The sequence below is a fragment of the Alligator sinensis genome, unplaced genomic scaffold, assembly GCF_000455745.1.
Source record: "Alligator sinensis unplaced genomic scaffold, ASM45574v1 scaffold1567_1, whole genome shotgun sequence".
NCBI lineage: Eukaryota > Metazoa > Chordata > Crocodylia > Alligatoridae > Alligator > Alligator sinensis.
Window position 1 is genome coordinate 565,336 of NW_005842646.1, and position 14,619 is coordinate 579,954.

Consider the following 14,619-nt stretch of genomic DNA (forward strand, 5'->3'; position numbering starts at 1 on the left):
AAAAAAAAAAAAAAAAAAGCACTTAGGAGAAGAGGGTACAGCTACTACCTCGTTTCTGCACAGCATTACCTTTGGTCAGTGCAAAAAAAAGAAAAACACAGTGATCACCTATGCCCTGATTAAGTGAATGCATAAGCAGCATCTGATGGAGCGAGAATGCATTTCTTGTGCATGACTGCCACGATTCAGGCAAACGTAGAAACCATACATCACCAAGAGTTATGATGTCACAGTCCTGGATTGCTTCTCTTTTTGGGTCATCATATCAGTCATATAACAACATAAACGAGCTGTTCAATGGCATATGCATTCAAGCTATTACTGGTCTTTCTGCTAGAACAAATAAGCCAGATGACCCCCCCTTCCAAGATCCTGGAAGCAAACTCCATGCAGCAATCTCTAGCATTAACTCTAGAAATTAAAGGGGATTATTTGTTTTATTTGGAAATAGCCTGCCCTCATGTGGCAAAAAGAAAGAAGAAGACTGAGAAGAGATGCTGGCTTTTTGTCCAGGTGGATGTTGCATGCTTTGAAAGCTTGCAGCCATTGCAGAGTACAGCCCAGGGTTTTCGACTGCACATCAGTAACGTTTTGGGGCAGAGAGAAGTCAGCTGGATTCCTCCAGTATTTAAGTCTTCTGACCTTCCCTGGGCTCTACGGGCTGGCCCAGTTCTGACAGAGGATACCCACGGCCATACAGCGGGGACTGCTGTCCTTGACCATCACAGCCATTCGGTAGCAGAAAGCAAATCAAATGAACAGAAGGCTACCCATAGAGTGGCCATCCTTTGCAAACCGGTAGCTTGGCCCCGATCCTGTGGACCCCCCCCCTCCCCCCGACTAGGCCAGGGTGGGTAGCACCCAGCCCCTTCACAATAGCCAGCTTGCCTGCTCAAGGGGTGCCCACCTGTTTTCTAGCAGTAGTTTCTTCTTTCCTGTTTTGGGTCCACGTACTGCCCTTTGTATAAGTTATGCACCTGGGCTTCTGGATCCTTCGAGGCTGTGTGCACCGAGGAAAGGCTTGAGGCTGGAGCGAAGCCAGGAGAGCTATGCCGACAAACCCCACTAGTGAAGATGCAGCTTGGAGTGGCAGAAGGGTTTTTTTGATTGTATTAGTGTAGTAGAGCAATTCTGAACCGGCCCTGGATGCTCTTCTTTACACCCGACCTGCAAGGGCAGCAGTGGGAGCAGACCAGGCTGTGCAAAAGGAAGGGGGCAGACGCACTACTGAGTGAGTAACAGCAGTACCCCCTTCTCCAGCACCAGGTGTTAATGGTACTTTATCATTAACCCTGATCCTTCTGTAAAGGTGTTTCTGTGAAGGTCCCGCAGGGAGCTGTCTAGGGCCCAATGCAATATCTTTATGAAAGGCAAGAGGGTAAAATATATCTGTATCGATCTTTAAAAACAGTGCTTGTAGAATCTGCAGGTGACAAAATTTGGCAGAGGAATAGAAAATAACAACGGGGATAGAGGAATTGCAGTGACCTGGATTGCTAGCAAGGTGAACTCATTTGAATTCACCTAAAATCAGGGGTGGGCAAAATGGCAGATCCAGCCAGAGGCCAGACTCCGTTTCCCGGCAGTCAGAGGCTGGTTTCCATAACTACTTCAGCACCGGTTGAAGGTTTCCATGGAGACAAGCCCCAGCAGCGCTGGCAGGGCACTGCTCCAGGGCTGGGATCTTGCACTGGTGGCAGCGTGGTCCAGAGCCGAGGCAGAGGCATGAACTGCAATCGCTGCAGGCATGCCCTTGCTTGGGGCGTGCGAGAGGCAGACCGCGACTCTGCCCTGGCTCCGGAGCATGCCGTCACCTCCACAAGACCCCAGCCCCAGAGCAGCAGCTTGCCCACCTCTGCACGCAGCCAGTGCTGCTGGGGACCGTCTCCATGGAAACCCTGGTCCTGCACTATCACGGCGCCACTGGTCCTGAGTTGTCCATAGAAACCGGCTGTACCGATGCTGGGAAACGGAGTCTGCTGCAGGCCCGATCTAGCCTGTGGGCCGGACTCTGCCCACCCCGACTCAAATGCTACGCCATATAGCTAAAAACAGATAAAAGGAAGGCCGCACTTACAAAAGCCAGTAGTCCAAAAATTCAGCGCCACTGAAAAGGACTGGAGAGTACTGGCAGGTGCTCAAGCAGGACAGGAGCTGTCAGCATGGCAGCGTAGCAAGAAAAAAGGGAATAATATCACGTATGAACAGAAAGCCAGTACTACCTCTATATATGGCAGGAGCTAGACTATTATTGCCATATCCTAGCCCACTCTGGTGTTTGCACACTATGAACCAACTGAAAAGGGTTCAGATAAGCAGCTTCCAGAACACTATGAAGTCTGGAAAACCTGCCTGACAGCGAGACTAAATTCCACCTCTATGTAGTTTAATCCAAGTGCGAGTTAAGACATCATTTGATCACAAGCTACAAGCACCTACGTGAAGAAGAGCTTTCCAATAGCATATGGCTCTTATCTACGAGAGAGGGGGGAAAAAAAAAAAAGACCTCACAAGATCCAATGGCTGAGGGCTGAAGCCAGATGAATTCAGACTGAAAAAAGGAAGGAGCATTATTTGAAAGTGCTCAACAGCATGGATCAATCATCAAAACAGCTTACCTAGAGTCAGCCTGAAGTCTTTAAAAGTAAGACTGGATATTTTTCTAGAAGATTAAATGAAACCCGGACAGAGGCAATGGAAAGGATGCAGAAGCGAATGCGATGAGGATTCTGGGCTGTTACGCAGCAGGTTATATTCAGACAAGCACAATTGTCCCCCTCGGTCTTAAAATCTATGAATAATTAAAAACATGCTATTGTTGCATAGCCATGCCTGGCCTGGCCAGACTACTGGCACAGGAGAGGAGCATCCACCACCATCCCAAAGCAGAGCGGCAGCCAGGAACGACAAGATGCTGCAGCCCGGCAAGGGGCATGGTAACACTCTTCTCAGGTGCACTTGTTCTTCCATCCATTCATGCCCAGTGCTCAGGCTCCTCGACTCCGAACTCCTACCAGATTCAATCCATTTCCATGCCAGGTGTACATTCCTCTCCACCTTTAGCGCAACAACTATTAGCATTGCGCTTCAACAGCACCTGGCGGTCCCTGCTACCATCACAGCCCCATTGCAGTGATGCCGTACACTCAGCGAGAGGCCACTCCACTCCTAGACACTTTATCATGCGAACAGACCACAGGGAGGGTAATTAAGTGGTTGGGATGGCACAAGAGTTTTACCCCATCTCCTCTGATCACCCTTGCATGCATGTGCAAGCTTGCACAGGCCATCTGCTTGCCCATAACTCAGTGCCACCCATGTCCTTTGCATCTGACCTCTCTCAGCTGGCCCAGAAGGCCAGATGGGTGTCATTTCTCCTGACGGCCGGTGGTGCAAAGCACGAAGTGGAGCCCAACATCCATCTTCACAGCTCCTTTTGTTCCCTTTCTCTCTGTGGTTATCTGGGCTCATTCACCACCCCTACACCTCTCCAATCTTTTCTGTCAAGCCCACCTCTTTTTAGCGGATTGAGTAGGACACACCATTAGCAAGACTCCGGCAGCTGACACGGTAGGTCTCATTCCTTCGTACCCACTTTATTCCAAGCTTCCTCCTGATGTCTACAGAATGAAGCCTCCACAAACATGCCCGACCTGCAGACATGTGCAGTTGGTAGAGTCTGCATAAATCAAGCTAAAAAAATACAAAATAAGCCAAACACTCAGACTCTTACACACCTCACCAACAGTCCCTGGGCACAGCCTCCCACCAGTGACACAAGTAAATCCAGGTACACCTCAATTAAGGAGTAAATGCAATGAAGCATGCCTCAGGGGTCACCAGTGTGCAATTCAGGACAGCTTTAGCCCATTTACTCTTTCTTCCCACTGTCCACCACCAAAAAAACCCCACTTTAAAACAAACAAAAAAGTGCCCGTTAAACAACTCTGAATCAAATCCTGCCCCCAATCAAGAATTTAGATGAGTTGTATTGGAATATCTGGTGCAAGCCAAAGGGCAAAATTTAACTTTCAAAAATGATCTGGACTCCAAGCAATGCTATCTTTTTAACACGGGATGAACACATCAAGATGCTCAGTATGTTTAAAAGATACAGGGAAACCACCATCATTTAATTTAAATTCCTCTTTCTTTAACAAAAGGGGGGAAAAAAAACCCACCCTGGATGAAGTTACCATAACCTAGGGGCTTTCTCCAGCCACTCTCTGCCAGCCTGCTCCTTGCAGAAGTCCGGCTTTTAGACCACCCTCATCACCAAATAGCCAGATGGATGAAGCTTGCAGACCTGCCTCTGTGGGCCTTGCTGGGATCTAAACCTGCACCCGAGGAGTCTGAACACCCAAAAAACCAGATCTTTTCTCTCCAGGTGACAACCCTTCCAACGGCTGGGATGTCATCTCCCCAGCAGAAGCCACTGTACCCAGCTCTGCAATCTGGCCTTCACTCAAGCACATGCTCAGATTTGTTTTTATCTACTTGTCATCACCCTTTTAAAAAGAAGCCAGACATGTTTTATTGGGAGGGTCAAGCAAAACCGACTTCAGGAAAATGTCTGCACGTCAAAAAAAGATCCATTTAACAGGCCGGCTTACCACATTGCTCTCTAGTTACTGCCTCTCAGAGAAACTGCATCTTGAAGGACAATGTTCTGCTACCATAATACTCACAAATGTATATGCTTAAATGCACTTTCCACTATCCCTGATCTTCCCCCGGATTACATGTATGCCCACACACACATGCCATTTACAGGGGTGTAGGTTGTAGCCGTGCTGCTCTAAAGACACAGGCAGACAAGGCTCTCTGACAATATCTTTTACATCAGATTATATCTTTAGTTGGTCTAATAAAAGATATCAGATTCGCCCAAAGAACCTTGTCTGCCCATGTGCTATTTGCAAGCATTTATTATAATTCAACCAAATGATATCAAGCACGTAGGCTCCAAAACCGGAACATTTTCAAAAGCCCTGAACTTGTGTTGCAGAATGGAAACAAATTCATAAGGACATTAAAATGGGTCCGTTTCAGTTAGGGAATAAAAAGGCTTCAGATCAAAATGCACGTTTCATGCTTAACAACCAGACAGTTATTCACTAATTCAGGGTTTAGAATATGTAACACACAAAAAAATAAGTTTCAATTGATATAAAACCCTCAGCAGCAGAATTAAAGGCAGCTTCTGTTTGAAGTTAGGAGGAAATGTTTTCTAGAGACAAGTTATCCTATAATTGCAGGTTCTCTCGTTTTTCCAAAGCATCTGCTACTGCCCTCTGCCAGTGACAGGAGAGAGAGTCCAGGCTAGAGACTGCCAGCTGATGCTTTGAAGAGGATTTCTTCCTTGGGGAAGACATCCGATTCTCTCTGCCATCACAGTACCCTGCAACTGGAAGTCTCGCCCACCACAATCACCAAAAAGTCGGGATTTTATCAAGTACTACCCCCCCGCCACCATCACCACATGTAGGAAGATTTAAAGTTTTTCCAGACTCCTTCATAATGTAAGAAATCTGACAAACAAATGAAATAATCTCAAAGTATTAATCTACTTCATCTCATACACAGCAATTTACAAAATATTAACGGTTTAATCTCCATGGGCACAGCTGGAGTGTGGCACGACGACGCACTGTTACACAAAAAGAGCTGCAATCGTCTCCTTATGCCGTTCCTAATTTCACTGGTTTTAAATTAACTTTGTTCAAACAAGGCAAAAACTTGTAGTGAAGGTGAAGTACTTGCTGAGATTTCATGCTATTTTTGAGCTGAATGCTAAAAAAAAAAAAGTAGTCTTTTTTTTCCCCTCCCCCCCCAATGTAAAAGTGTTTCAAATTCAGCAGTTTATTGTACATTCGATGAGAAACAAAACTACTTCCAGGATATGAATCATCAAGGAGTTTAAGGAAGATGTAATCTCTTGTAAAGAAAGACTATTTATAGAGTTACCTTTTCACACGCTGCCACCGATACGAAACCAAAAGAAAAAACAAAAAAAAAAAAACCTAGCACACTTTTAAACCACCCCCTTTGGATTATTTTCAGAATGAGGGATGCAATTTAATTACAGCAGTCCTATCTTCTAGGGCTGGTCAAATGGACCCCCCCCCCCCACCTGCAAAAATATGAACAAAATAGAAATTGAGATTTGGATTAGGGGGCTGGGGCACAGGACTTGTGAGAAGCTGAGGGCACTGGGCTGATTCATTCTAGAGAAAAGACTGAGAGGGGACTTGATTAGCAGCCTTTCAAGGGGGGCTGCAAAGAGGCTGGAGCTGGGCTGGTCTCAGTGGGGGCAGATGGCAGGACAAGGAGCAATGGGCTCAAGCTGCAGCAAGGGAAGTTGAGGTTGGATATTAGGAAAAACTCCCTAGGAAGGTGGTGAAGCAGTGGAGCAGGTTACCCAGAGAGGTGGTGGACTCTCCATCCTTGGAGGTGTTGAAGACCCGGGTAGACAAAGCCTTGGCTGGGATGATGGAGTTGGGGCTGGCCCTGCTTGGAGCAGGGGGTTGGACTGGATGTGACCTCCTGAGGTCCCTTCAACCCCCCTTGTCTATGAGTCACTCATTTCTCCCAAAAAGTTGCATCTCTTTTGAAAAGAACCAAAACCAGAACAAGCCACTCTCACACATCTTCCCCCTGCCCCCAAATTCAACCTGGAACAGAACTACGACGACGGTCTTCTGCATCGTTTCCATTTCCCCACCTTTGTTCTCTTCTCCTTACCAATCAAAATGAATGGAGAACGTTTTCATTCCATACAAATTGCCAGTCAAGAAGTTCCAAAAGACAAAGATTCATGAAAATTATTGCAACAAGTCAAAATTGCCCTTCTATTTAAAAACACACACACACACACACACACACACACACACACACACACACACCCTCCAGCCAGCTCTGCCTTAATTATACCCAATAGAATATTAGACCAGCAGTAAGAGCCAGGAAAGCTGTCTGGAGCAAAGCTTAGAGGTCCCCCAGCCTCCTCAGATCCCGGGCAGACTGAAACCCAGGTCAGGTCTGCCACTGAAGGAAAGCTTCCACGGATAAATGAGAAGATAAAGTCCACAACAGACTTGCACTAATAAAAACACCAAAATAAACAGAACAGATGACAATCTTCTGTACTGCTTCAAGAAAATTGTGTGATATCACAACTATTGTTGGGAGAGACCCTAAACAAACTTTTGAGCATAAAAAAAACCCAAAGACTTTCCTCCAGTCTGGGGGGGGCGTGGAAAGCAGACCCAGTCAAGCCCTCCGACATGCCTCCCAGGGAAGGGATGACAACGGATGGATCACTTTAAACATGCCCTGTCCTTCCAGCATCTCCTACTTGCCACGGCTGTGAAGACAGCAACTAGATGGACCCTTGGTCCAAACCCAGTATGAAGTTTCTATTCAAAAGCGAAAAAAAGATTTTGTTTAACCCCATTATGCAGATGAAAATTATCACTGAGAGAAGAGTGTAGTTATATTCCCTAAGCCACCCCAGACACACCACTACTGGTAAAACTTTGTCCTTTTTTACTTCGTGAACTGATGCATGCATATGACTTCCCTCTACCAAGGGAGATCCAAAACCCTCTGCCGCATCAGACACCCTTTACAAGATTTTTCCTTTGGTTCGCATGTAAGGAGCCCTGCTTCTTTGCAATGATAAATTTACCATCACTGCTTCTCCGGTCACAGTACCAGAGTAACACCTGAGAGTCCCAGACATGGCAACAGACTTGTTACAGTATAAATATATATTTAAAGTTGCATAATTGTTTTTCCAAAATAGCTGCCACTGCTTCAGAATCTCAACTGGGTTGTTAGATTCCTTGTCCTCGCCAACAGGGATTCCCGTCATTATGCCGTTTTGGAGCCAAGGCCCCATTTGATGCCAATCAGCATTTCAATTACAAAGAAATCACTCTATTGCTCCTCTGTATTAGATGAATATAACTGCAATTTCCTGTGTCACGCTTGTTTTAAAGATGCATATAAAGACACATTTCTTTAGTGACTAACCTTTGTGTCACTGTTGGGAAATCATCGTCATCCTGTGATTTAAGGTAGTAATTCCCTATATTTTGCGACACACTAGCACTTCCCTTACAAAGGCAATAAGAGTTTATTATACGCAAAGGCCTCCATTGGGAGAGATGCCCAAACTAGCCAGCAACTGGTCAGAACAGAGATGAAATATGAGAGAGAAAAGAAACAGGTAATGTAAGGAAGCAAGAGACCGACGAAAGTCCTGCAGACATTATTGCGATTTCAAATTGACAGCCCTTGTGCCACTTCGAAGGAACATAGCACAAGAGAGAGAGGAATGCATGGACATATAATGCATAGTTGTTTCCTGAACAAATAGGTTTTAAAAGCTATGAGAAACAGATCTGGGCAATATGCGATTCAGCGACCAGGACAGAGATATGAGACCCTTATGTCAAGCAACTAAGTTGTGATTTCAATCTCCGTTCTGGAAGTCGGAGCCAGTTATTACAGGCAGACCATAATTACTTAGGACAAGACAAACGAGGGAACGACGCGAGGTGAACTACGACCAATTAATAGGCATCAATTCTTAAAGAAGTTTCCGTTGGAAAAAATAAAAGCTTAGCCAAGGTTAACCAAGTAATCAAGCCAAAATCATATTTAAAAGCAGTAATAGTATGGCAATAGATATTTAAAGTATGGTTCAGAAATATTAACAACCTTTCCCTTGAACCGAGTCAAGTAGTCCGTGCCTGGACTTGACAGATGAAGTGTAACCTAAGCTTGGGAAATAACTATTCACGTATCGTGGCAGAAAAAGCGTGGTGCAGTATCACCGTAAAGAACAGACGGTGAATGTTGAGGCCTCCCCACTGTCAGGCTAGCTGTTCACGTGCAGAAGCTGCCCAAAATAAATCCTTGCAGAGAAGTAAAGGCTAATTTATAAAACTTCCAGTGAAGTTTCTGGGCACCTGACTTCCTTCCCAAAGACAAAAACAAAAGAGACATCTTTCAAAACAGCCCACAGCTCCTCATTAAAGAGGGCAGCCAAGGATGCATATACATTACTAATGAAGAATTGTGCAGGTGAGATATTTCTGCTCAACACCTTTGTACACAGACATGCACAATGTACACTGAATGCTCGGTAATGAAGGATTCCTTCTACTTCCACTGTACCGACACTACAGTGCTAGGTCTAAGCATTTCTCCTTGCCCCAGCGCTCCAGGCTGGCATCTCTACACTTCGCACGCACCCACAAAACCACGCACGCAAAGCCCTGAGGAGGCAGGGAAGCAGCATGATCCACACATTGCAGGCCTGAAAGCGGCACAGAGATTAAACAACTTGCCCTCCGTAACGTGGAGGGCTGGAGCAGTGCCGAGCATTTAAGCTTTAATTGAAGGGTGGCTAGTTTTTTCATACAAACATAACCATTTTGGGTGCAGTTTGTATTTGTTTAAAGCCCATGTTACGCGGGTGTAACCCCTAGTGCCGATGCATTCCGACCAGCATGAAGCACCTTCCCATTATGGCACCAGTTTAAAGTACCTTCAGCCCAGTAAACCTGTCCATACAGAAGAGTGGGGAGGCAGCTCTACAGCTATTTAACCGTATCCCCGAAGTGACACAACTTGTGTTTATACAAGCTTTCAAGGACAAGGTCAACTTCCCTGTCTATCAGAGACACCAGCTTTTTGGCACAGCCTGGCTTGGGAAACAAATTATTCAACTTTAGGTTTCTTGCTTGCAATATAAGAACTGAATTCTTGATGTTCAGACAGTAGCTTGGATAGGATCCAGACCTCTTGGTTTCCATTTCCAATTTTAAAAGATGTTTACAAGAAGTTTATTCTGTACAAGTTTGGCTGCCTTCATAAAAACCCCATGACCCACAAGTCAACTTCACTGAGCACAGAAGAGCATCAAAAGCTACTGGATGCTGCTCTACACAAATTAGTAGACTTCAGATATCGTTACTGATATAATTTAACTCCATTTTGTCCCACTGGGGCAACATCAGATTAAGCACAACGTCTAGCCCTCCAATGATTTTCACAGAAGTAAGGACCGCTTGTAAAGACCTGGGCAGACAGCAAAGCACGCTGCACGCTGCACTGTTAGTATGGCTCAAAGTCAGCGCACACTTTCCGACTTCTGGAAATGGTCAGTGAATGCATCTGCAGGTAGAAAAAGGATTGCAGTCCGTCTGAAGAGGACACATTGCAAGTACAAGCTTATTGAAAACAAGCCAGCAGTCACTGCTGCTAAGCGGAGATTCCCCTCTTCTATACACACCATTGTATTTGTCACCGGAAAGAGCAGAAAAGGTGGAAAACCCTAACCAAGACAATGACTTGCCTCATCAGGATGCATTAAAGGAACAAGCATAGAGGAACGGCAGCATGGAAGCTCTACAGCTTCCGATTAAAAGGGCTCTGCTTGCTGACCTTTATAAGGTTTTTGGTTTGTTTTTTAAAGAAAGGCGATGACAGTAGTAGACTGCATTTGACTTCAAAAGGCCTTTCCCTGCCACGAGGAATCCCAGGACCCCGCAAGCCTGGCCTGTATCTCTGCTATTTAAACAGTTGACAAGAGCAACAAAGAACAGAGTGCAAGTCTCAGAAACACATACAAGTAGGGACTGTCCTGCCTCCGCTTGCTTCGAGAACTGCAGTCTAATCAAGTGACAGAAGTAGCGTGCGCAAGCCAGCAGTTTGCAATGGCTTCTTGCAACGGTCTAAGATTGCTCCTACTTTCTAATGCCTGACCCTATTAGGAACATCAGAAACATCTGACCATTTTTGTAAGCTTAAAACAATGGAAGGCAAGTAGGAAACTCCCCCGTACAAGTTACCTAAACTGCAGGCTTGCCATTTGGAACCCATTCGGTGGTTATGTATCAGGAAGTCAGACACCTACAACGTAAACAGATAGCTGTTACCATACGCACATCAATCGCTTCAGCAGCAATTTGCTGGACCAGTATTTCAAGCTGCAAGTCACCCAGATGAGATGGGCTGCTTTTTACTGGCAGAGCAGGATACTCAAAAGCCACGCACAGCTGGAGGCCCAACTTCTTTGCAAGCACCAGGACACAGTGCACTGGGACTGCAGGAATCAGGACTCGTGGTAGAGGTGATTTCTTTTCTTAGACCAACTAGATTTTTGCAAAAAAAATTCTTTATTTGCAAGGGGTATTTTGAACTCACTGACAAGAGGCGCATGTAGTCTTGCTGCAACTACATGGGACAGCCGTTCTGTTTCGTGGCAGGGCTGCTGCACCTGCAAGTGCTAGTTGCACCAAATCTCTCATTAAGTTATTAATAGTGTTAGCAAAAGATTGATGTCTCCTGTGCAGCAGCAGGCTGAGGACATGTCAGCATGTTAGCTAGCCTCCCTTTGCAGTACAAATACATCCCCACAGCTATCAATTCAACAAACCAGAGAAGGAAGCATCTTGAGAGGAGCTAAAGATTTGCAAATCTGTCCACACTGCCAAAAAAGTCACGATTAGTAAACTTATATGGTCACTTCACTTGTCGACACTAGAAGAAAATTGAGCGTGCACGTTTTAAAGATAGCGGGCAATACATTTCCCCCGGTATCTGTGCGGCAGATTGAGAGCTCAGAGGTACCCTGCTTTGATTTATAGCAAGGAAGATTAAAAAGCCAAATCCAAGATGAGGGGCTGCAAAGTCCGGATTTATCTGGCCGACAGTCACCGTGTATTAAAGCTGTGGTAGCCATGCTCAAATTTAAGCAAGCCATTTCACAGATCTTATAAAATCTCTCTCCCCACTTCTGCTTCCTTGTTCTGAACAGGCTGGGTCATCAGGCACTTTCAGGCCTGGACTAAACAATGGATTTGGAGGCACCCCTCAAATTTGTGGGCATTCAACTAGAAACCTGTCCTTCTAGAAAGAAGGGCCAGATCTTAAAAGGTTCTGGGTGAAACTTCTGTGCACAAAGAAAACCGGGATCCTAAAAGCTGCTCAGCTTCCCCCAGGCATTTAAATGGCTCCCGCACCGCCCCTTTTGACCTTAAGATCCCTGCACAGGCCTGAAAAGGCCATTACAGCACATCTGTGCAAGCCCCTCCATTTTGAGAGGGCTTAGCAAGCAGAGGTGCTGAGTATGGTAGGCATGCTTCAGGATGAAGCACCCTCGAAATACAGCGGTGCCTGCCATTGAAACAAAGCTGGAAAGGGTGGTACCCCCCTGCTGCACCCTACATTATAGCTTTGCAGCAAAAGCACATCCCCAGGCTGTGGGCGAGCCAAGGTACATCCCTTCCTTGGACCCGGAGGGTTTTCAAGCCCAAGTATCCCAGAAAAGCACCCGGCAGGCCACTCTGCATGCAAACCACCCCGAGCTCCTAGGGAAGTTGGGCTACCGTGCGGAGGACATGCCTGGAGATTATCCTGGAGGGAGCTTCCCCAGGAGCCCTCACCCCCTGTTCTGCTCCCACAAAGGAGATCACAAGCACCCTTCTCCCTGCTTGGGACTTTGGCAGCAGTATCCAAGACTGTGATTCTCAACCAAGGTGCCAGGGCATCTCAAGATCCTTTTAGAGGGGGTCACATATTAGGGGTGTTACAGTGTGTGGACACCTATGCACCATTTGCAAATATTAGTGGTGTTAGCAGCGCACTCTCCACAAGATGCACTGGATTTCTATCACCTCTGGGTTTGTCGGAACAGCCTGACCCGGTGCAGGTCTTGCCGAGTTTGTTGCAACAGAAACGTAGTTCTGTTATTTTTCTATAGTCAAGAAATGAAAGCAAGCTAAAAGCTGGCATTTTGAGGGGTGCCTCGAGTCAATGAGGTTGAGAGCCGCTGCTCTAAGTCCTCGTACCAGAGCCTGCCTCTCTCCCCTTCCTCTGGCAACTCTTCAGCCAAAGAGCAAGGCATCAAATTCAAAGGGGAAAGCTGCAGAGAACTAGTCTTATTTTTGCTGCTGCCCGATGCAACAGCACTTCCACTGGGTCATTTGCAAAGGACAAAAATGTGTTTTACTCAACTTTATTGACACATCCACAACTCAGCCATTTACATTTCAGCATCAAGAGAGATTTCACTTCCTACAAAAAGTTCGGGCCTGAACTGTCTCTACCACATGGATTCCTAGGAGAGAATCCACCTTCTAGGTTTCTGAAATAAATACCCCCAGTAAAACGATGCTTCCCAAGGTCTCCCACAAGACCCCGGCCACTCTGCGCACTTGCAACCGTTTTTGTGCCCTTCCAAGTACTGACAAAAGCTACGTTGTCAGCGATGAAGGTCCTGCGGTTTACAGATGGATACCGTGCAATTTTTCTCCTTCTAAACTAATCAAAATTGCATCGTGATCCACCCGACAACAGCAAAACAAAGCATAACCACCCGGGCAACTTTAAGAGAGACCTGACGACAAGTCCTCCTTTCCTCCACAGGCCGGGACAAGTGCAATACTCTAAACATAGCTACAAGTAATGCAACAAATCCCCACCCATGGAGAAACCAGTGCAAAAGCCTTCAGTCATCTTCAGGTTTTTTGTTTGGGGGGGGGGGGGGGGGTTGTTTGGGGGGGTATGCTCAGGGACTCATCGTCCACAACGGATTCACCACCACCACAGTCAGTTTTGCATGGATTTGCACAGCAACGGATATAAGCTGGGATGCAAACCTGCAAAACTGACTGTAAGCAGCACTGCTTTCTTCCAAGACACAGCCACCGGCCAACGATGCATTTTATCTGGCAGTACTGTAAGTGCCCACATTACAGTAGATCCAATACAAAAGCTACCTGCACTATGAGCACTTTGATACTGCTAGGACAAAAAAAAGAAAAAAGAAAACAAAAATAAAAACCAGCTCTCTGCCTTGAGCAAAGAGCCCTTGGAAAGAGGGTTGGCCATGCCAGGGCCTAGCTCCAGGCTGTTGCGTGCACCTGCGAGACGAACATGATGCACCTCGTGCCAGAAGGAGCATTTAGGGCAGTAGATTCTAAGCTACTTCACTAACTGCACTAGATGCACCTTAACACAAGGAACATTTGCAAAGCAGCAAAACAAACTCAGTTTTGGTTGCATCTGCACCAGATGACAAATCACTGATTGAATTGCCATGGTAATGCTAGAAGTGCTTATACTGCAGTAGATACCAAAACACTACCTGCACTGTAAGCACTTTTACACAACACAAGGCCCATCCACCAGAAAGAAGCTCTTTTACTTGAGGTCTTCTCCTTCCTTCCCATGGAACAGGCCGAGGACGCGTCTTGTTTCAAGACCAACGAACATACCTGCCAAAACAAGAAAAAAACAACACACACACACACACAAAAAAAAAAAAAAAAACACACACACAAAAAAAAAAAAAACAGATTAATAGATGCATAAAATATTCCCAAATTCAGCATTTATAAAAGTTATTCACGACTACAAGATTCGGCGCAATTGGTTTCGTTATTCAGGTGCAGATTCGAGTTTTTTAAAAGTTCAGATGCATCAATTAAAATTTTTTTTTTAAAAGGCCAAATTGTTTGGCCAGAATTTATTGCCATCAAAAGGAACAAAGCTCCTCATTTTGGGGGGGGGGGGGGGGGGGGGGGGGGGTGTGTGTTTTTT

General features: G+C 45.9%; 1 protein-coding gene across 1 annotated transcript in view; it reads right to left on the bottom strand.

Annotated features, from left to right (window-relative positions):
• The window catches only part of GPC3 (glypican 3), a 246,051-nt gene extending 235,143 nt beyond the window's left edge, over positions 1-10,908 (bottom strand). The window contains exon 1 of the mRNA XM_014524665.2: positions 10,866-10,908. Coding sequence (XP_014380151.2) covers positions 10,866-10,896 — 31 coding nt within the window. The 5' untranslated portion in view covers positions 10,897-10,908. The remainder of the gene's footprint in view (positions 1-10,865) is intronic.
• Between the last annotated feature and the right edge of the window lie 3,711 nt (positions 10,909-14,619).